We start from the raw sequence: 24,560 nt of genomic DNA on the forward strand, positions 1-24,560 counted from the left end.
CAGAGTAAATATCTTGATGCTTAGAAACTAGTCCAGTAGCTTTATCATTGTCACTGCCATTGTCATAATGTCAATAATTATACTGTCATCGTCACAACCCCTAGACTGATGAAGTATGGCAGCAATGACCATTATTCACTAAGTACCGCATTGGGTGGCACTGTACAACAAACTTTATTCTTTTAACATAAATAGATTTACCTTTGGCTATTAAATCCACTAAAGTTGAATTATAAAATGGCCATGATGGCTTAACTACAATATTACACACTTTTCCAAAAAATGCGCCATTTGTTAGGACCCCCTCTGTCGAAGAGCGTGCACAGAGAACAGAAGTAGCAATGCTGCTCTGGGCTTACTAAAAAATGAATGTCAAGAACATAGCGTACAATCATTTAAAAATTGATAATAATGCTATAAATAAAATAATGGCAAAGCAATCTGCAGTTCTTGCAGTTAGCCCAAGACTTTATAATCAGAAAATGTAATACAATTCAATTAATTGAATATTTAACACCACCTTTTAGACGTCTGAGTGTTAACTGAAAATGTTGCACTGCATGAAGCATTCCAGCGCATGTAAAATGGATTAAAAATGGATTACATGTTATATTCTGTATTGCCTTGTGCTTAGTGAAACACAAGCTCTCCTGGTGAGGCCGTGCAAACAAAGGCCTGAATGTAAAGTTTTTTAATAAACCTACATGGCATTCTTATGAGATGCAAAACGGGATGCCATAAGAAACTGTGACAGTGATAACGGTAATAAGAGGACAGTTGTAGTGGGATTATATTTCTCGAGTACTATGGAGTAGTTTCCAGACATCAGGAGAAGAATAGATGATATTCAGGCCTACATTTGAAGTTGTTAAAAAAGGAAATAGTGAGAGTAGAACAGTAGAGTGCGCTTGACCTTACAGTGATGAAGTTTATGCTTACCTAGTGGAGTTTAATATAGAAACAGGAGATGCATTCTGATGGAGAAAATGTTTAAATAATAGATGATCTCCTGGCTGCTTTCATCAGGAGGGATTTAGTCTGTGAAGGGGTGTGATTGCATACAGACACACTCATATTTTCACACAGTGCAGGGATGTCCTGTGTTCAGGATGCAACACTATAAACACGCACACAGATAAATACCTAAAACAATCAGTTTTCCTCATAAATTTGAACAGAAATATTCACTTCCTCTTTCAAAACCATTGCTTGTACCTACCAGTGTGGCCACATCAGATCGAGTTCACTGGCTAAGCCGAAGGATACGCCCACTAAAACCAATTTGGATCCAATCTTACACATCACATTTCTCATAGCATCAGCTGCAGCCGTGCACACGCATGGCTCACGACCAGTTAGTGAGAAAAAGACTGAGATTTGCATGTCCGATAATCTGGGAGACACCGATAGGCTGGAAAGTGATCTGTGCTGGTGTCTCAATGGCTCAATGGGTGGCAGGATGGAGGATGGATGATGGGGGAATGGCTGGAGGAAGTGACATGGGCTGGGATGGAGGGAGAGGGAGGGGAGAGTTTAGGGATTTGCGTGGCCCGACAGCTGGACTGAAAAACAGGCTATTTCAGGACGGGATTTATACGTTTGGTTGCTACCTCAAATCCTGAGAGAGCGAGAGCTTAAAGCAGCAGTTATTGCATGAGGTTCTATCAGTCCTTTTAATCTCTCCTGTTTTTGACTGAAATATTGTCATATCACCAATCTGTGTTGCAACTTTTGCAATGATATGCCATTTATTTACATATATCCAACAGTTTGAAATGTTTCTAAACAAGGTACTGCAGTAGTTGCCCTTTCTTTAGAAATGACACTGGACATGAAATGGTCAAGGTCAACTTCTTTGTAAACCATCTTTAAAAGCTACTGTGATTCATGCATAGAGGAATTAGACTGATACAGATTCACATATTTACTTTTTTTTATAATACTAAATAAAGTTATTTAAATTGATACATTTAATGATTAATGGCCTGAGATCTCATGGTTCATTAACTAAAGTGAGACAGAAGAGGCTTAAGAAGAGGCTTAACTTTATTTATGAAACAATACATGGATTGTTGATATATAGATAGATAGATGGATAGATGGATAGATGGATGGATAGATGGATAGATGGATATGTGGATAGATGGATATGTGGATAGATAGATAGATGGATAGATGGATAGATGGATAGGTGGATGGATAGATGGATAGATAGATATATAGATAGATGGATAGATGGATAGGTGGATATGTGGATAGATGGATAGATAGATAGATGGATAGATGGATATATGGATAGATAGATAGATTTAGGATGTTGGTTGCAGCTGATCTACTCTCATTCAGAAAACGCAGGGACACATTATGTAACCACACTTAACCTCTTATCTAAAACTCCAAATTACAAAATCCACTTTGACTAGTTGGGACAAATCTGACCACAGCAAACACACAAACAAACAGGAAAAACAAAAAAAAATAGTGATTATGTTTTATTTTCAACAGGAAAGGTTTGCAAAAAGCATCAGACCTCAATGAGAGAACCCTCCTGTCCCACATGCACACGCTGCGAGTTCACTGCACTTTCACTGCACAATTTCATCCCTATGATTGACTTCATTGTGTTTGTTTCTGTATTAGTTTTTGTGTTTTTTGCGCAACAAAGAACTATCCATCAAAAGACGGACCAAGCTTTTCTCCATCACAGCCATCAGTTTTCACTCACTTCTGCCAGTCCAATCAGAGCGATGCGAAAAGCTCGACTTTTTTGCGCAATCTACATCATGTTTGCCGCTAAAACCCAACAGTTGCCTGCTTTTCTAATTAAAATAAATACCTGACAAACTTTTTTAACCACTTAAGAGTTTGCAGGAAAGTGGATGGGAACCGGCAGCATCCTGAACTGCTGTCCCGCAGAAAGCATCAGCAAACCGCTGAAAATGGGGGAAAGTCAGAGGAGGAGAATTTTAAAAGAGTGTGTACCTGTTAATTTTCCCCAGAGCTTTGGCCGCGTTCGCCTTAAACCTGTCCGGTCGGATTTCCATCCTCGCAGCTTCTTGACCCGGCCGGTGTGCTGATGTCCCGCGTGCCCTCCTGTCCTGCCTGAACGCGCACAGTACTCTCTCTCCCTCTCTTTATCCCTCCCTCCCCCTCTCACCCCTCCCTTCTATCACCAGCATCCACTTCACTCTCAGATGGGCCACAGAGGTGCAGGCCTTTCTGGTCCATTGTGAGCAATGACATCAGGATGGTCTTTATTGGACATTTGGAGAATATGGATGATGATGAATATTAAGGTTGTTTGTGCCAATTCTCAACCCATAATAAGTAAGCATCATCCTAAGAAAGAAATAAGAAAGAACATTTTTATTATAAAATACTTCCTAAAATAATTTCAAATCCTTTAGAGTTAAAGCCCATACAATACATGTATGATATATACAGTATTGCACATTACAAATTGGGTTTGGAAGAATTTGCACGTATTGGTAGCCAAAATGTGAAGATTTAAACTGTAAAAAGCACATGGATGTGATTTAAAGACATATTTGCTCAACAGAAAATAAAAATTAGTCTAATTTTTTTTATCCCACTGAGCCCTTAAGTAATGTCACTGTCAAACCTATTAAACTTTACTTCTGAAAGGGGACTTTAGCCGAATGAAATATGAGAAGACCCCCCAAAGGGTTGACTCCCCCTCAATCTTAACCCACAAAAACATGTTTTTCAATTCAAACTCATCATCATGGTATCTCTGATCTAATCGAAGGTGCTTCAGTTTTGAGTGGATGTGTGAATCAAAAAAAGACATCAAATCAGGTTGCTGCCATCTAGAGGTTTATTAAAGTCCTCATACAGTTCAACACTGCTGCAATGAGTAAAGACATTACTGAGGTTTCATGAGGTAAAATGTTACAAATTCAACGTAACATAAAGTTATTTCACTGACATATCTCACACACACACACACACACACACACACACACACACACACACACACACACACACACACACACACACACACACACACACACACACACACACACACACACACACACACACACACACACACACACACACACACACACACACACACACACACACACACACACACACACACACACACACACACACACACACACACACACACACACACACACACACACACACACACACACACACACACACACACACACTATTTTCATGCATATTCCCACTTGGCATTTTGCTAAAAAAACTAATCTCAACTAGCCCCTACATGAAAAAAAAAAAAACAGATTCACAGAAAAGGAACATACCAACCGTATTTGATTGGCTGGTGGCTTTTCAATCCTTGTTTCACAAAATACAGTTTTCTATGTTTCAGGGAGTGTTTTCATTTTCTGAACAGTGCGAGTGGTTCAGAAAATGAATGGAGTGAGGTACAAGCAGTGATAGTTTTACAGTAACTACTAAATCTAAAATCTCTCTTTTGACTGCATGGTCATGTATCTTTAAAAACATAAATATTAAAATCACTTTGGTTTTGTCAACAATGTAGAACTTGCTGAATTTGATAAAATGGGGTGCAACAACTCTTCTTCAGATGATAAATAAAGCTGTTTAGGACTGCGCTGCCTACACTTTGCTGGCTCTTGTTCATACACTCTTTGATGTTCAACATTGAGACATATCCTCGTCAACAGTTGTGCTCACACCACTGTGTCTTGTTCTTCTTCATCTTCCTCCTGCTCCAGGAGCCGGTAGTGTTCGCTGCCCAGGGGCAGGAAGGCGGTCCTGGGAGGAGCCTCGTCTTCCTCAGAAGCGTCTCTGTTGAGGGACTCCAGCTGATCGGTGGAGCTGCACTTGGTGTACAACTCACGGTGCATCGCCTGGCCGCCCCCCTCCTCAGAGAGAGGGTTATGGGCCGTGCGGTTTTTCCACATGGAATGGATGTAGCCAATCGGCACCGGCAAGCTGGCAAGGGCTATCAGCATGACGATCATACCGAGAGCCCAACCCGGGTACTCGAGGGTCATCTCAGAGCCCTGGAGAGGGGGAGAGAGAGGGCATGTGAGAGAGAGAGAATATGGGATGCACAATGCTTCAAAAACTACTCAATACTTTGATAGTGACCCTGAATACATTGCAAAGTTAAGATTAAATACCTCTCAGCAATTTAACTGGGAAAGTTAAATGGTGATGCCTACTATTTATTTATTTTTCAACCCTAGTAGGTAGGGAACACATCGTTAACAACTTTTCCATTTGTACTCCTATTTGAAGGTTTTTAAGAGGGTTTTGTTCATATATCAGCCATAACCAAATTTAAATAACATTAAAAACCTAAAAAGTAAAAGCATGGCAACATTTTTTAGGTTTTGGCTGTTGAAAGTATTATCTTGGATTTTGATCCTGGCTTTATCTATACAGAAATACAGATTTCTGTTGTGGAAATGTATGCAAATTAGCAGAAGCTCACTCAGATAATATGTACTTTACTCAACAAGGGGAATATTGTATGTATAAGTTCAATGTTTTTACCCTACTGACTTGTAGTGTCTCCCATACAAAATTAAAAAAATGTTTTGAGTTTTTATTGAAGGTATTGAGTGCAGTTGGGGGAACACATATAGAGAGAAGTTTATATAGTGAGTAATATTAGAGGCTATGAGATCAAATTATTCTATGTAGAAGAGGAAGAAGTGAAGTATCTTACCGTGGATTGATTCCAGGCGGTGTATGTGGGCCTTTTGAAAACCATGCGCATAAAACTAGCAGCCAGAAGACCAAGCATCGCGATCAAACAAACATATTTCCAAAGATATTTGTACACCACCGGAGGGCGCCACTTGAGCATGACTTCAATGTCATCCAGGAAGCTGAAATCATGGAAAATATTGACATGAGATGTAAGAATTAAAAGACATTTAAAAAAACAGGAGGCATGTCATTTAAAAGTGTCAGACATATTGGTTCCTTACCGATCTGTTCCATAAACCCACGACACAGCAATGGTTTCAAATATTACTACAATGACTAACGGTAAAGTTGCAGAGTAGTCGTCAAACATCGTCACAAAATAGTTGCCTGAGCGCTGAGTGAACAACAGTCCGATTAAAAAACCCAGAGCACAGCTGGAAACTGAAACAAAAAGAAGATGGCAGACAGTGTTAGACAATAGCAGCTATCTGATTCATAATTGTGCTGCAAACAGACAATATTTGTAGTCTTTAGGGGTCTTGGCAAAATCAAGAAAAAGTAAGGAAACACTGACAGCACTACACATACAGACATCAAAATGTCCCGCTTAAGAGAGAATTTTCACATTTGACTCTAGAGATCTTCAATTTAGCCACACATTCCTGGACTTGAGTTGCTTTAAAACAAAATGCCTATAAAACTGAGCATCATGTTACCAGTGAGGATGGTTCTGTGGCGGCCCAAGAGGCTAAAATTGTCCATGAGAGGTGTGAGGATTCCCTGCATGGTCCCAAACATGGTGCTGAGGCCCAGGTTGAGCAGCATTAGGAAAAACAGTGTGGACCAGAAGGGGCTGGCAGGGAAAAGGGCCATCACCTCAGTGAACGCTATGAATGCCAGGCCTGTCCCTTCAATACCCTGCATCATACAAAAGGGAAAACAGAGAGGGAATAAGGATTTTGTAAACGTTGACTGAAGATTGCAAATAAATATTAGGTGGCAAGGAGAAAACAACATTCTTAAAAGTCAGTTTTTGGACCCCTATTTGTAGTTAGAATCTGATAGCACCATACAAGAAGCCATGCTGTAGTCCCCGCAGTAGGGAGTGGAGTAATGTTTTGAAGTAAAATAAAAGCTATCAGATAACATGACTTGTAGTGACCCTGCCTCTGTTATTTTAGTTCCTCCTTCCACAGCTCGCTTTCATCTCTCATTGAGACCTACTACTTACATGGTCTGTCCCGTGTTTTCTTACTGTTGCCTGCTGGATATTATCTCACCGGTTCCTCAGGGGTTCTCAGCACCACACCTTCTTACTATTGTTATTGAGATATCCACCTATGTTTGAATACCAGAGGACTGTACTACGAAGCCGGTTCAACATAACCTGGATATGTTTGAGTTAGCCGGTTGGCCTAACCCAAAACATACGAGCTCTCGTTAAGTGGTCCTACCACACGGGTTATCAAGTGGATCGCTCAAGCCAGCCGTGCCCTATCTAGTTAGGTGCGCGTTCACATGAAAGGGGTGGTATTTGGACCAATCACAAACATGGAGAAGTGCACTGACAGCACACTGCACAGCTTCATACTTCCTGAATGAAAAGTGAACTTTAATATTAGTCAAATATGAAGAAGTTAAACTTTAAACATCCATGACTTAAACACTGTATCCAGGATAAAAGCCACATAGCTGCACCTGCAAGGTGAATACAGCTGGTACAAGAAAAAGTGTTTGAATGCGTACATTAACAGGTTTATGATATCACTGCCCCGTCTAAGACACGAGTGGATTTGTCTCGAGTGTTTCGTCAACTTAATGTGTTGCTTAAAATAATACTTCTGCATACAGTATGTGACACTGAGTGTTGCACGGCCAGATACGGCTCAGCTGTCTCAGATAATATGATACATTATGATGTGATATGAATGATAATGGGACACATCAACGTCTGCACTCAGTGTGCTTATGTTGTGGCAGATATTTAAGTAAGCTTTCTTAACGCTAATGTTATAATAGTCAGATTGCTCTGAAGATGGGAGGTGATATTCTATTCATTTTCACGTTCACACAGTCGGTGATTTTTGCCGGGCGTCTTTCCTGCAACGGCAGTTTTTCTGTATTTCCTTTCTCCTGTAATATGACTTGATCACTTTAAACTCCGCACACTGAGCTCTGATTGGTCAGCAGGCAGTGCTTTCACTGAGTTGATCTCTTAGCCTGCAACCTAACCTGCTCCGGAGCAGGGGGGTATACTACGAAGCAGGATTTTCGTTTAGCAAGATAACTTCTGGGATCTCCGGTAATACGAAGCTGGTTCACTTTTTAGCAGGCTAGATCTCCATGGTGACTTATCCTGGAACCTAGTCTGTGCTCCGAAGCAGGATAGGTTCCAGGATAAGAGATCAACTCAGCGAAAGCACCACGCCTGCTGACCAATCAGAGCTCAGTGTACGGAGGAAATACAGTTTAAACTGCCGTTGCAGGAAAGACGGCCGGCCAAAATCACCGACTGTGTGAACGTGAAAATGAATAGAATATCACCTCCCATTTTCAGAGCAATCGGACTATTATAACTATTATACTATTATGTTAAGAAAGCCGAATTAAATATCTGCCACAACATAAGTAACCGGATCAAAGTAATATTACGTTGCCTAGACGTCGATGTGTCCCCTTATCATTCATATCACATCATATCACATCATAATGTATCTCTTTATCTGAGTCAGCTGAGCCGTATCTGGCCGTGCAACACTCACAGTCTCACATACTGTATGCAGAAGTATTATTTTAAGCAACACATTAAGTTGATGAAACACTGGGGCAGTGATATCATAAACCTGTTAATGTACACATTCAAACACTTTTACCAGCTGTATTCACCTTGCAGGTGCAGCTATGTGGCTTTTATCCTGGATAAAGTGTTTAAGTCATGGATGTTTAAAGTTTAACTTCTTCATATTTGACTAATATTATAGTTAGCCGCACAGCATAAGTTACCATGGGGATCTAGCCCGCTAAAAAGAGAACCAGCATCGTAGCACCGGAAAGGACCGGAAAGCCCGAGTTTTCCCTGAAGTTAGCTTTAACCTGCTTCGTAGTGCAGGCCCCTGGTGTTTTTTAAAGCAAGCATGTGTCCTGCAACTCAAAAAGTAGCCAAATCTATTTTATTTTTATTTTTTTGGTTCTTGGAAATGTTGTGGCCTCCAAAGTGTTCATGATACTCGATGGATAAAACAGATTTTCGAAAGTCTTGTTTTGAACAATTAACCACAATCAGGTTAACCCTGTATCTTAGTGTTGGACACAAACCTGTTATTCTTGTTGTCCATGCTAACGGTTTTAAGTTTATGCTTTGATTTGTTTGTTTTCTGACTTTTTCTTATTCATTTCACAGTAAAAAAAAAAAAAACTCTCATTGTATCTCTTTACAACCCCAATATTAAATCAAAAGCTAATTCAGATGAAATGTAAATCATACCTTGTTCATCTCCTCTTCCGGGCTGCAGTCGGTGATGTTAGGACCCAGCGTGGAGCTGTGGTGACTGAACCAGTCTCTGTATTCCTCTAGAGACACAGAGCTCGGGTCAGTCGCGTTGATCCAAGGATCAAAATGCTGGTTAGACCCCATGTGGCTCAGGAGACCAAGATTTCTAGAAGTAGTTAGAAGAAAAAAAAGATTAAACATTTTACAGGCAATATTTGCTTCGAGAATTCATTCACTCAAATATTGGTTTATTATGATTACAATCAGTGATTACTGCATTATTGTGCACCCTTGGGTCCGGTTACCAACAGTATAAATAAATGTATCCTTAGATTCTCTATAGATATATAACTACTACTGTATATATATTTGATCTCATGTGAAATGCGTTCTTAACATGCTGCTGTGACAAAACTATTTCCCAATTTGAGATCAAGAAAGTATATCTAATCTTATCAAATCACATCAAATGAAATATCTCATAATTTGTTGTATTTCATTTTTATAGTCAAGGCATGAACATATTTGCCCTCAATACTTTTCAGCTGCCTAGTTATTCACACAGGAAAAGCAAAATTAGCAAGTTTTAGGCAAAAACCAAGCTAATAACCTAATTACATGGTATGGTGTTGAGAGTACTCTTCTTTTTTTATAATCTTGCAATAACACAAACTTTGGGACTTATATACTGTAGGAGTAGTGCTTTTAACAGCATTATAAATAAAGTGTTGGATGTAATGTGTGGACACTTACAGTAAGGGACGTCAATATTCATGCACACACACATACACATCCGTACTCAGCCACGCAGCGCATTGCAATGTTCTTGGCACGGAAACCCAGAATGACGAAAACCACGAGCGAGGCCAGCACAGACGTCATGAAGTTGATGCCCGAGACCATTATGGCGTCCCTGTGGCAGTTGTTGTTCACTGGATTGTAGGAGGAATAAGCGATCACTGACCCATAGCCAAGTCCGAGAGCAAAAAACACTTGAGTAGCAGCCTGGCGCCACACCTGCACACTCCCCCAGAGCTCTAGCTGGAAAAAAACAAGGAAACAAAATCTCATTAAAAGGTCCCCTATGATACTGTTTTTCATCAATATATTATAGGTCTCAGATATATACAAAACATGTCTCTGAAGTGTTTGGCTCGAAATACCAAACAGATCATTGCACCATCCCATAATCCCCTCTGTTTCAGCTCTGTTTCCAAAGTGCTGATTCCCTGTCTGTTACTTTAGATGAAAATAAGGAGCCCCTCCCCACGCCCCCTCTGAGAGAGATTTGGTTAAAAAGAACACAATGGTGCTCTAGGAGGAGATTCAGGTGATAAGGTGGTGGGGGGGGGGGGGGGGGGGGGGGGTTACCTTGGTTGATGATTGGCTAATGGTTACACAAGCCAAAAAATCGTTATGACATCATAAAGTGGCCAAAATCTGATCAGCTCATTTCAGACAGGTTTTTATAGAAATGGATCAGGACAAAAAGAGAGAGAATCTTTTTTCGTGAAACTTTCAGAATGTCTTTCCACAGAGGGGACACATGTTGATGTATATAAGACATGAAAAAGTGGATTTTGCATAATAGCTGACCTTTAAGTCTTAATAATTGTGAAATGGTAGAACATGTGAAAACATCCAGCTATATTTTCAACACTCTACTCATTTTTCATTTGGCATTCATTGGATACACATCTAAACCAAGACATAAATATGATTAAAGCCAAGATGAAATGTGCGCTTACTTTAGGATAAAACATGTAGGCGATTCCATCCATCGCACCGTCCAACATCAATCCTCTGATGAGGAAAATAAAAAGCACCACATAGGGAAAAACTGAGGAAAAGTACATCACCTAAGATTTGGGAAAAGAAATAGGAGATGATTTCTGTGTTGGAAACTTTTAAAGGAATATTTTGAATTTCAGGGAAATAAGCCTTTTTTCTATTTTTGCTGAAGAGTTGGATGCAAAGATTAATAGCATTCTCATGTCTGTCTGCCTCATGTAATGTAATGAACTGAGAGTTAGCATAGCTTAGCATAGAGACTGGAAACAGCTAACCTGGCTCTTTCTGGAAGGAAACATATCAGCAGTTATCAAGCTGACAAACTAACCAAAACCCTGTCTTGTAAATCACATTAACACCAATGCGTACAATTGATAATTGAAATGTTTTTAAGGGTGATGTGCTTTGTTTTTCCAGTCTTTGTTAAGTTAACTGTCTGTTGTTTATATTTACCGGACACATGAAAGTGTAATGGATCTACTAATTAGTCAACAACGACACAAAGCTCATACAATTCCCTCAACAACGACACAAAGCATACGTTAAAAAAAAAATGTGGTAAATGTACCTTTGCAGAAGACTTGATGCCCTTGATCATAGCCAGGGACACGATTGCCCAAGCGGCCAACAAACAGCCTGTCATGATGGGGTTAAACTCTCCAGATTCATCAATGCAGTTTGTGATGTCAAGGGCTTTCCGAAACCAGAAATATGAAGTTGGTGAAGAACTGGCACATTCTTTCACTGTTGATTTAGGAAAGACAACATTATAGACATTGGACTGGCATCTACAGCCAGTGAATTAATGAACTTCTCAGTTCTGCCAGTACCTGTTGCATTGGTAGATACATCGATTGGACAATGCTCCCAGGGCAGAGGATACTGAAAAGAATTACCCAGGTAGAAAAGGCTCCACGCAATGATAACATTGTAATATAGAGCCACGTAAAAACAGACCTAGAAGAGAAGAAAGGGACTGTGAATTATAAATATTGACATAGTAAGATAGTCAGAAATAGAACATCTCAAATTACCCATGATGCAATTTTTTTCTAATTTCATGCATTTGTATACCAAAAGTTATAATGACCATGTTTACAGTTGTATTCTCAATGCATACTGTGGGGGAAACTTCTGAAGCAATTGGAGTCAGGACTCAGAGAGACACGAGGAGAGCTGGAGCTTTGATGGCAAACACTGACGGTTTATTTGGAGCTTTGGCCGGAGAATTCACAAGACATGTCACGGTTTGACCACATGGTTGAGATGCCACAATCAATCCTCAAGAGCCCTCCTGTAGCTCGAGGTTTTAACTAGTTCAGAGTGTAATAATCAACATTCTTCAATAGATAAACTAAACAGCTGAGGACACTGAATCACAGTTGTTGTCGCTTATGGCTCGGGGTTATCTACACCCCGAGAAGGATGTGTTCCAGGTGTCCCGCAACAATAACTATCTCTGACAGAGAGTTGCCCGCTCACAAACTGGCAACATCAACAATATGCTAGGGTAGCCCCTCCTTATGGGAGATAACGGCTGCTTGAGGTTGGTCAGCTGCGTCAGAGGGCGAAGGAGGACATTCAGGGCAAATTATTCCCCAACACATAGCTGTAATAAATTGTGACTATTAGCTTAACAGAGCAATTAGGTGTTTTTTTAGAAAAGTATTGAGTAAGAATGGGCTTCTAGTCCTACAAGTGAACGTCTGTGTGCTGTGTTTGCACAGAAAGTTTTGCCCACTCTTGCCGGGCTTGTCTATAGAGACTGTTACGTAAATAAATCTCACATTACAACATGGCAGGATATCCTTCAGTGCCCTTTCTTTAGCATAAATACAGTGTGGCTGGAAAAAAAAACTTGGTTTACATAGAGTTGATAAATGAGGTGGTACATGTTATGGCTTTTCAATGCCTGAAGGAAGACATTTATGCTTATGACACTGCAGCCTAGCCGACACACTGTGAGCTACAGTGTGAGCAGTTTTTAGTGTGTAAACATACATACATTACAACACGCGGGATAGAGCATTGATTTGATTGCTTCCCCGGATTTGACTAATCCCTACCAATAAAAAAAATCTAAAGTATAACCTATTTTCTAAACATGAACAGTATGATCTTAAAGTCTGAAGAAAAAATAACTTAACAAAAAAAACGTAAACCCTCACTATGCAGCTGGAGTAACCGATCCCCGCCAGCTTCGGGGAGATGTGCTTCCAAACGCCGATGCTGCCCTGGCGAATGCTTTGGCCGGCTGCCAACTCCATAAAAAAGAGTGGAACTCCCACAATCAGTAAAAGAAAAACATACAGCAGCATGAAGGCCCCTGGAACGAAAAGGAAGATGTTAAAAGGATGAAGGCATATTCCTTAATACTCTTTCCTTATTATGTATCTTTATTGAAACAAAATGCTCATTTAAAATAAGTCTCGGCTATTGGTTCTGGAGAGCTACGGTCATGAGGAAAAACAAAGAGTTGGAAAGTACGCTCTTTTTTAAAGGGGCCCCATTATAATAATCTTCAGGTTCATATTTGTATGTTTGCCTCTACTGTGACATGTTTACATGCTTTAATGTCCAAACATTTCTTTATTTTTCTCATACTACTGATTTGTTAGCTGGCCGGCTCTGGTCAACATCTTAGAATCTTAGAAATGTCCCGCCTCTTAGCCAATCATGAACAATGTGTTGGAGCAATAGTTAATAGAAGCTCAAGTGTTACAAAATGATATCATTATGTTACTGAAGTAAACAAAGGAGTGTGTGGGATAGAACACTTTGTCATTTTAGCCTTTGCAGACATTTACACGCACAAAGACACTCACCTCCGCCATTTTGGTGGCAAAGGTAGGGGAACCTCCACACATTCCCGAGGCCCACGCTGAACCCCACCTGGGCCAACACATACTGGAGCTTGGAGTCCCACGCTGGCCGGTCTGCGTTGCTCGTCTCTGCTCCGTCCAGACCGGGCACAGCTGTGAGCTGAGTCTCAGACTGACCCTCGCCCAGCCACGCTCGCTCCTCCAGGCTGTCCAGAGGAGGTTTCTCCGTCTTGAAAGAAACAAAGAAGAAGAAGAATGATTAACTGTGATAATAAAAGCTGCACAATTTAGAAAAAACCGAATATTTTCTCATTATTTTGACTAATGTTTAGATTGGAAAACATCATTTTTTTTTTACTTTACTCACATAACCATTGAAAAATATGAAACCCAAAGAATATTATAAAGTAAGAATCTAAGTTCTGCATTGCAACACTGGGACCACAGCAGTCTATAATACAACTTAAGATATACAGTGTTGGGGGGATTGATTAAAGACCACTGAGAGTTCGGCGAGGGAACAAGAACTCGTGTGGTTTCCACCTATGACCTGTAATGTGAAGACACATGTGTAAGACATAACTCAATTCATAAATAAACAAAACGGATATACTCCATGTGGAGAAAAAAAAGGAAGTCTGAGGAAATAAATTAGTTTAGTTTAAAGTAATTTACCTTAGCACTTTCATTAAAACAATACCTCCAACTATGTTTTTAATAATAATGATGGCCACCATTTATTTGCAATAGAGGTGGGGTAGGTAAGTTTGAGAAACCGGCTCGAGATACAATTTTTGTTATATTCCATGGAATGCTCTTAACATCCCGATAGCAATGAATATCTTGACAAAAATCCATTAAAAAAATGTCATCTTTGGAAGCCGTAGTGCTGTAAAAAGCACGACCAATCATCTGAGCCGGCCCGGCTAAAATAACTGGATGGCCTACCTGCCTGTCAGCCTTCCATCTGTGTACAAACTTATCTGGTGCCCTCATTGGTCATGTGCGCGTTCGTCTGTGTTGGAGGAGGGGCTCTGTAACCTTAAGTACCCACTCTCACTAACTCATTCAGCTCCAATCACGGGACAACATCCAAAACAACTTGAGGTTTGCCAAACTGGCTTTAGAGCATGACCTAGCTGTACCAGTGCTGGTATCAGATGGTGAGAATGGAAAATGACAGGAGGGTTTGACCCAGAACAGTATGTGGCAGGTCAGAACTCATGGTGTCAGACTTATATAGATATACATTTATATATATAAACACATTCATAGAGCGAGAGTGTGGGAGTGTGACCAAAATATGCCAGCAAGCACAAATAGAGAGGAGGGGAAGAACAGCAGCCGCCATGCAGATCCCTGTCTGACGGAGAGATAGTCTGTCGTTTTAGTTCAAGTGGGTGGGGTACTCCAGTGGGAGGTGTTGGGTTTACATTGGTTCACACTGTGGGTGGTGCTGAGGCGCACGGGTGCACCATGTGGTTGACATAGTTGGTGACAAGGCTAAGATACAATTTAAGGACCCATTTATAAAAAACCAAAGCAGGCTTTTGTTTGTAGTTTTGTTCAATGTAGGCATGGTTTTAATTAAGGTTATGGTCCGTTTAATGTACTGCGGTGTATGCCCTTAGCACATGGGACAGCGTTGTGGTTGTCTGGCAAAAGCTGTCATAAATCAAATTTGTATCCAGTTTCACGTCCTTGCTCTGATTTATGAATCCCTACTGGTAGAAAACATATTTTGTGTTATGTTTTGGCTCTTACTTCCCTTGGTTATAGACTGTAAATCAGATAAAGCAAGTCTTTTGAAGATGTCATTCTTTCATATTTACAGACTTTGTTTACTAAACTATTCATAAATGAAAACAATTGCTAGTTGTAGCCGTAGTTAACTGTGGATTTAGTTAACCTTGAGTAGTGATTGAAAAAGGTTAAATGAATCTAAATAAGTATAACCATGTTGTGAAATGATAAAGTCGGGCTATCAGGAGTGTGAGTAACCTTGGTGGTTTAGATAATTCCTTTCAAAGAAAAACAACAAGCACTCCAAAACAGACTTATCACCAAAGTAATCATTGCATACATTTTTGCATAAATGCAGATAAAGGTAATTAGTTTTATTTAAGCGTACCTCATATTCTCCTCAAGCTCCATAACTACACAGCAACCCTGTATCAGATCGCATTGTCATCTGATAAACCAATTTACAACTATTTTAAATAGAGACATTGCAATTTCCTGTTTATGCCAGCTTTTTCTAAATCGATAAAGACTTTACTATAATTTTTGTGTTGTGGAAAGGTGGAAAAATGCTGCATGCTTCTTTCTCTTCGCTATTCTTGGCTAACCATTAATTATCTTGTTGCCCCTTTCCCCAAGCACACTTGACACACACACACACACACAGATTGTAAATGTTCGGTCAGCTAGGGTCTATCTCTGGGTACAGTTGGAGAAAAGGCAACCACACTGTCTGTCCCTCCCCAGTGAACAGTGTGAAGGCCGCATAGCTAATCTCTAAAAACACCTTTGTTTTTTAATATTTAGCAAACTGAAACCATTTAAGAAATTGTCGGCGATTTTCCAAAATATTCACATGTAGAGGACTAATACAATGCAATGCAGTTTTTTTAAACACAGCTAAACCTCAAACATGACCACAGAGTTCATTAGAAACACCTCTGCTCAAAGTCTATACATGACTAAATGGTAGAAAAAGATACATATGACTGAACATGTATACTATCCAGAAACAGAGAATAGTGGAGCGAAGTTTTCGTCACACATGTTCCGTATGAGAATTTGTGAAACATTGTGTTTTATTTATCTGCACATTATGAGGATCAATGCTTTAAACAGTTCAAGTGTGTTTCAGTTTGCACACACCAGCCCTCTACAAACAGCCAGAATAAAGACCTTTTCATTCCTGCAATTTGACATGTGGACGTCATGTTTGAAAAGGAGCAAGTGAAGTTATGTCAAATCTGTTTTTGGCAATCTACCAGCTCAGGACCGAGAAAGGCTTAAGAGTAAAGCAAACAACTCTCAAAGTCACCAGATCGCCCTGCCGTTCACACTTTACAACTTGCTGTCTTATATATGAGTCTCAATGTCATTTTGGTATTCACACAACATGACTGACTGGCAACAGGCACACTACTAAATTAAACCATCCCACTCGGGCCATCAGGTAACTTGTCACTAACTTAAATGAGATCTATTGCAGTGCTTATGTTGGCTGTGTGTCAACAAATGAGCAACCACACATTACAAAAATAATGGTCATGTGGATAACATGCAAATGATTTAAAGAGACAGAATAACAATTTAAATGCCATTTAAAAAAGCTACAGTATATTATCAACTGTGACATTTATTTATCTAAAAGACACACACACACACACACACACACACACACACACACACACACACACACACACACACACACACACACACACACACACACACACACACACACACACACACACACACACACACACACACACACACACACACACACACACACACACACACACACACACACACACACACACACACACACACACACACACACACACACACACACACACACACACACACACACACACACACACACACACACACACACACACACACACACACACACACGTGTGTAGTTATGCTAAAACAATGTCGGACACCGTAATCTTCTCTGGTCCCCTCCCCAATCTGATCAATGATGACATGTATAGCCGCATGTCATCATTTCAGCACTGGTTGTCTTGGTGGTGCCCAGCAAACAATGTGGGCTTCGTAAATAATTGGACAGCCTTCTGGGGAAAACCTGGTCTGATTAAGAGAGACGGCATTCATCCTACTTTGGAAGGTGCAAATCTCATTTCGGCAAACATTTCAGGGCTCTGTGGACGTAATCCATGACAAACTGGAGTTGAGACCAGGAGGCAGAGTCGCAGTCTTACACGCTTCTCTGCGCTCTCTCCTAGGCAGTCATCCATAGGAATCCCGAACCCAATAAAATACCCAATATTAACGGTGTGTTTGTCTGCCCAAGGAGAATTTAAGGTAAAACCTAATAGAGGTGTCATACATAATAACCTAATAAAAGTAAATGTAACAACTACTACAGTGCAACAAAACAGGAAGATTAAATGTGGTCTCTTAAACATAAGATCTCTAGCATCTAAAGCAATATTGTTAAATGATTTAATATCAGATTATAATATTGATATATGCTGTCTCACTGAAACTTGGTTGAGACATGAAGAATATGTCAGCATAAATGAGGCCACTCCACCCAGCCATATCAATACTCATATTGCCCGAGGCACGGGCCGAGGAGGTGGAGTTGCAGCAATCTTTGACGTTTTTAGTCTTACACATCCGACCTGGAAAACTTTGCAGCCAATCTTATTTGTTACAGTGTACCGTGCACCAGGTCCTTATTCAGAATTGTTATCAGAATTCTCTGAGTTTTTATCAACTTTGGTACTTAAAACAGATAAAGTAATTATCGTAGGTGACTTTAATATTCATGTTGACGATGATAAAAATAGCCTTACTGTTGCATTTAACTCTATATTAGATTCTGTTGGTTTCTGTCAGAGTGTAAATAAACCAACCCACTGCTATAATCACACTCTCGACCTTGTTCTGACTTATGGTATTGAAATTGAGCAACTATTAGTCGAACCGCATAATCCTGCTTTATCCAACCATTTCTTAGTAACTTTTGAAGTACTGTTACTAGACTACAAAGCATAAGCCAAAAGCTCCTGCAGCAGAAACCTATCTGTTAGTGCTAAAGCCAAATTTAAGGAAGAGATTCCACCAATACTTAACTCGATAGCATGTCTGCATGTAGGGGAGGAAACTTATACAAAATGTACACCACCCCAAATTGATCATGTTGTTGATAGTGCTACAGATGCGCTGCGAATAAAATTAGACTCTGTTGCTCCTTTGAAAAAGAAGAAAATAAAACAACATAGATTAGCTCCATGGCATAATGCCGAAACCCGCAAAATAAAGCAAAAGTCGAGACAACTTGAAAGGATATGGCGTTCCACTAAACTTGAAGAATCTCGTTTAATTTGGCATATTACTCTCAATGAATATAAGAAAGCACTGCGTAAAGCGAGAGCAGCCTACTACTCTTCATTAATAGATGAGAATAAGAATAATGTAAGATTTCTTTTCAGCACTGTAGCCAGGCTGACAGAGAGCCACAGCTCGACTGAGCCTTCTATTCCCATAGCACTCAGTAGTAATGATTTTATGTGCTTTTTTAATGATAAAATTGTTACTCTTAGAAACAAAATCAATGACCTCTTGCCTTTGACCAGTATAGTATTATCAACAGCTCCCGGAAACATAAGTTCTAATATTACACTAGATAGTAAACTAGAATGCTTTTCAGCCATAAACCTTGAACAATTAAATTCAATGATTCTCTCTTCTAAACCATCAACGTGTATCTTAGACCTGATTCCAACTAAGCTGTTAAAAGAAGTTTTTCCATTAATTAGCACTTCTTTATTAAATATTATGAATATGTCTTTATTATCAGGCTATGTTCCACAATCATTCAAAGTAGCAGTGATAAACCGCTTCTTAAAAAGCACAACCTCGATCCAGAGGATTTAGCCAATTATAGACCTATTTCTAATCTTCCGTTCCTCTCAAAAATTCTTGAGAAAGCAGTCGCAAAACAGCTGTGTGATTACTTAAAAAACTATGATTTATTTGAAGATTTTCAGTCTGGCTTTAGAACACAACATAGCACAGAGACAGCTCTGGTTAAAGTCACAAATGACATTCTAATAGCCTCAGACAAGGGACTTGTCTCTATTCTTGTCTTGCTCGATCTTAGTGCTGCATTTGATACTATCGACCATGATATCCTATTGCAAAGACTAGAGCACTTAGTTGGCATACAGGGAACTGCTTTAGGCTGGTTTAGGTCCTATCTATCTGAACGCTCTCAGTTTGTACGTGTCAACGATGAATCTTCCATGCAAACCAAAGTTAGCCATGGAGTGCCACAGGGCTCAGTGCTTGGACCTATTTTGTTCACACTATATATGCTTCCGTTAGGCAATATTATAAGGAATCATTCTGTAAACTTTCATTGTTATGCGGATGATACTCAACTATATTTATCAATCAAGCCTGATGAAATTAATCATCTAAATAAAATTCAAGACTGCCTCAAGGACTTAAAAACGTGGATGACCTTACATTTTTGATGTTAAACACGACCAAAACTGAAGTTATTGTACTTGGCCCGAAGAATCTACGAAATAAATTATCTAAAGATATAATAACTATGGATGGCATTAATTTGGCCTCCAGTGAGACTGTAAGGAATCTTGGTGTTATATTTGATCAGGATTTATCCTTTAAAACTCACATAAAATTAATTTCAAGGACCGCCTACTTCCATCTACGTAACATTGCAAAAATCAGGCATATCTTGCCTCAAAACGATGCAGAGAAACTAGTCCATGCATTTGTTACTTCAAGGCTGGATTATTGTAACTCCTTATTATCCGGGTGTACAAAGAAGTCAGTCAAGTCGCTTCAGTTGATTCAAAATGCTGCAGCTCGTGTTCTAACCAGAGTTAGGAAAAGGGACCACATTACTCCTGTTCTGGCTGCCTTACACTGGCTCCCTATAGAACACAGGATAGAATTTAAAATTCTTCTTCTCGCCTACAAAGCCCTTAATGGGCAGGCGCCATCTTACCTTAAAGAACTCATTATACCCTACTGTCCTACTAGGGCATTGCGTTCCAATAATGCAGGGTTGTTGGTTGTTCCGAGAGTCTCTAAAAGTACAATGGGAGCCAGAGCCTTTTCTTATCAAGCTCCACTTTTGTGGAATCAGCTTCCAGTTTGTGTTCGGGCGGCAGACACACTATCCGTTTTTAAGAGTGCGCTTAAGACCTTCCTTTTTGATAAAGCTTATAGTTAGGGCTGATTAGATTCAGCCCCTAGTTTTGCTGATATAGGCTTAGTTTGTCGGGGGACATCTTACTTCTTCCTTCTCTCTGTCTATACCTGTGTACTCTCATGTTCCGATTAACCCAGCTTCCCCAAATTTCTTTCTTTTTGGTGTCTATATACGCCGGGATCCGGAGTCATGGATGATCCTGCGGTTCTGTGTCATGGATCGCGAGTCCTGGATCTTGAGTCGTGGCTGTGGTCCTGGATCATAAGTCCTGGATGGATATCCTCGTGGATTCATCTTCCTATTATACACACATGCATTTCCAAACATTTGGACTACCTATGTTGCAAATGTATTATCTTTTCAATTTACACACGGCATCTATTGCACGTCTGTCCGTCCTGGGAGAGGGATCCCTCCTCTGTTGCTCTCCCTGAGGTTTCTCCCATTTTTCCCTTTAAACTGTGGGTTTTCTCTGGAAGTGTTTCTTTGTACGATGTGAGGGTCTAAGGACAAAGGCTGTCGTATTGTCATACTGATATTCTGTACAAACTGTGAAGTCCACTGAGACAAATGTAACATTTGTGATATTGGGCTATATAAATAAACATTGATTGATTGATTGATTGACATAAATTTGGAAGATGATTAAAGGGTTAGTGCTCCCTTTCAGCTTCACTTTAAGGGTGTTTACATCTGCATTAGAAGAACGTGTAGGAGTGTTGTCAGTGCTACAGTCACTTGATGATGAAACTTATGGTAAAACCATCATAAACCTACAAAAAAGTTAGTCACTTAGTTTGTACGGCTTTACAGTATATAGTTTATCCACATCTAATTTTAAATGCACACTACATTAGCTTTCTTGTACACAGTAAAAGCTGTCGTGGGTTTAAAAACATATCTGTGGCTATATGCAGCCTGTGTATTCCTGTAAACAAATGCAGCTGCATGACAGAGATTATCCAAAGTGAGGCAAAACACAGCCTTAAAGCCTATTCATGACTGGTTAAGTCACTGACGAAGAGTCAAGTAACGGAAAATCATACAGCAAACGTGCAACATTCTCAACAAGAAAAAAAAGAGCGTCAAGTAAAATAAATAATCAAATGGATATTAAACATTGGAGCTCATAACGTTATCAACGTGTTGAATCAGAACTCCGATGTGTTGTGGACATACCATGCTGACAGCCCGCTCCAAGACTGGAATAAAGTTTCCAGGAATCCTGTCTGCGTTTCTGCTCGGCTCTTTCTCTCACAAGGCTACTTTAAAAACTCTTCCTCTGTTTGGTTTTGCAGCAAAATATATAATGTGCTGTGGGAAGGAACGCCTCGTGAAGGACGTTTTGAAAACTTGCGGCCACGTTTCTGTGAACTGGAACACATTCTGTCGTCGCCAGCCCCGAGAAGACATGCAGGAGAAGTCTGTGCAAATGGGGCCAATGGGAGGTGTGGGTGGGGGGGGGGGGGGGCGAGCTGCCCTTCAACGAGGTCTGTAACTAAGTGAGAGAATGCTGTTGGTGTAGCCTGTGGGTTTAAGAAAAAACACCTCTTAAGAAAGATGGGTGCCCTGACTTTGGACAAAGTCACTGTACTGCTGTATACTTCATTTTCATAGGACATTTAAAAAGCCTTCGATTATAATTGCGCGTGTATTCGTGCAATTAGGGTACATGCGCTGTCGGTAAATTGGGGTGGCCATAATAAGCGCACAATTCAATTCCACTGTCCAAAATAACTAATCAGATTATAGGCAATTCTGTGGCAAAAAAAAAGGAGGAACTCAATATACGTAGTTGATGGTGAAGGTTATTTATATTTTTAAATAACCTAATTCAATTTTTTTTATGTAAATGTATTATTTATTAAGTAACCCAGCTGTCCAAGAAATGCAGTGAAGTCATATAGATGCTCTTTGCTAAGTCATCATCTCCTACTCATTGAACTCATTCATGTCAAAAACAGAGTAATCCTCAAAACTGAAGGACTAGTCTAAAGCTGTACTACAAATACAATTATACTGGCTAAGAAAAGCACAACTATGCTAATTTATTGTGAGACACTGACTAGCATACAAAGCAAGCCTCTGTAGTCCCACATCTGATCCAAAACATTTTTTTTTTTTCGTTTTTAGTCACAGGTTGAAGGCCAGGAAAATGTCTACTCCTCCTAGTGGAACAACTGTGCCCTTCAATCAATCAATCAATCAATCAATCAATCAATCAATCAATCAATCAATCAATCAATCAATCAATGTTTATTTATATAGCCCAATATCACAAATATTACATTTGTCTCAGTGGTCTCACAGTTTGTACAGAATATCAGTATGACAACACGACATATATATGACGTATATATGGACACAAAAAAGAGATTTGGGGGAAGCTGGGTTAATCGGAACATGAGAGTACACAGGTACAAACAGACAGAAAGACGGAGTAAGGTGCCCCCCCCAACAGTCCAAGCCTATAGCAGCTAAACTAACGTGTGTACATACATGCACTCCCTTAGGATAGGTTGAGGGAAAAGGGTAGCAAGCAACAAGTAGGAAACAGAGGTGGAGAGGCACACACAGGGAGAAAGGTCCCCACTGGAACCTGAATTGGTTAGAGGTATAGGAGTAGGTCAGTGGCTACATTCCACACTCCTGGGCCGGGCTAGGCCTTCTCTGCAACCTGTTACCCTCTAATAGAACCTCGAGAGGTCAGAGAGGGGAAAGGTTTTTGGATAAAGTTTTAAATATAAGATCTAAGTTTTTAGGATTTAAGTGAAAGAGTAAGAACTCAAATCTATAGGTGAAGAGGCACAACGTATCTACGTCAATGCACTCTTATTCGATTATTTTATTTTATCACTATAAGCTTTATCAAAAAGGAAGGTCTTAAGCGTACTCTTAAAAACGGATAGGCTGTCTGCCGCCCGAACACAAACTGGAAGCTGATTCCACAAATGTGGAGCTTGATAAGAAAAGGCTCTGGCTCCCATTGTACTTTTAGAGACTCTAGGAACAACCAACAACCCTGCATTCTTGGAACGCAATGCCCTAGTAGGACAGTAGGGTATAATGAGTTCTTGAAGGTAAGATGGCGCCTGCCCATTAAGGGCTTTGTAGGCAAGAAGAATAATTTTAAATTCTATCCTGTGTTCTATAGGGAGCCAGTTTAAGGCAGCCAGAACAGGAGTTATGTGGTCCCTTTTCCTAACTCTGGTTAGTACACGAGCTGCAGCATTTTGAATCAGCTGAAGCGACTTAACTGACTTCTTGGTACACCCTGATAATAAGGAGTTACAATAATCCAGCCTAGAAGTAACAAATGCATGGACTAGTTTCTCTGCATCGTTTTGAGGCAAGATATGCCTAATTTTGGCAATGTTGCATAGATGGAAGTAGGCGCTCCTTGAGATTGATTTTATTTGGGCATTAAAGGATAAATCCTGATCAAATATAACAACAAGATTCCTTACAGTCTCACTGGAGGCCAAATGAATGCCATCCATAACTAGTATATCTTTAGATAGTATGTTTTGTAGATTCTTTGGGCCGAGTACAATAACTTCAGTTTTAGCCATGTTTAACATCAAAACGTTTAAGGTCATCACTTTTTTAAGTCCTTGAGGCAGTCTTGAATTTTATTTAGGTGATTGCTTTCATCAGGCTTGATGGATAAATATAGTTGAGTATCATCCGCATAACAGTGGACATTTACAGAATGATTCCTTGTAATATTGCCTAGCGGAAGCATATATAGTGTGAACAAAATAGGTCCGAGCACTGAGCCCTGTGGCACTCCATGGTACACGTACAAACTGAGAGCGTTCAG

General features: G+C 40.0%; 2 protein-coding genes across 2 annotated transcripts in view; both read right to left on the reverse strand.

The window, feature by feature from the left end:
* The window catches only part of slc17a7a (solute carrier family 17 member 7a), a 28,069-nt gene extending 24,948 nt beyond the window's left edge, over positions 1-3,121 (reverse strand). The window contains exon 1 of the mRNA XM_079643545.1: positions 2,983-3,121. Coding sequence (XP_079499671.1) covers positions 2,983-3,044 — 62 coding nt within the window. The 5' untranslated portion in view covers positions 3,045-3,121. The remainder of the gene's footprint in view (positions 1-2,982) is intronic.
* A 703-nt stretch (positions 3,122-3,824) lies between these two features.
* Positions 3,825-22,189, reverse strand: slc6a16a (solute carrier family 6 member 16a). The gene is made up of 12 exons (XM_079643869.1): positions 21,917-22,189; positions 13,789-14,014; positions 13,132-13,289; positions 11,794-11,920; positions 11,532-11,707; positions 10,921-11,031; positions 9,972-10,213; positions 9,167-9,338; positions 6,399-6,600; positions 5,964-6,123; positions 5,699-5,861; positions 3,825-5,027 (listed from the first exon to the last, which is right to left on the reverse strand). The coding sequence occupies exons 1-12, from the start codon at positions 21,917-21,919 to the stop codon at positions 4,692-4,694; spliced, it is 2,076 nt and encodes a 691-aa protein (XP_079499995.1). The 5' UTR covers positions 21,920-22,189; the 3' UTR covers positions 3,825-4,691.
* Between the last annotated feature and the right edge of the window lie 2,371 nt (positions 22,190-24,560).

The sequence above is a fragment of the Notothenia rossii genome, assembly GCF_949606895.1.
Source record: "Notothenia rossii genome assembly, chromosome: 8".
In the NCBI taxonomy this organism is placed as follows: domain Eukaryota; kingdom Metazoa; phylum Chordata; class Actinopteri; order Perciformes; family Nototheniidae; genus Notothenia; species Notothenia rossii.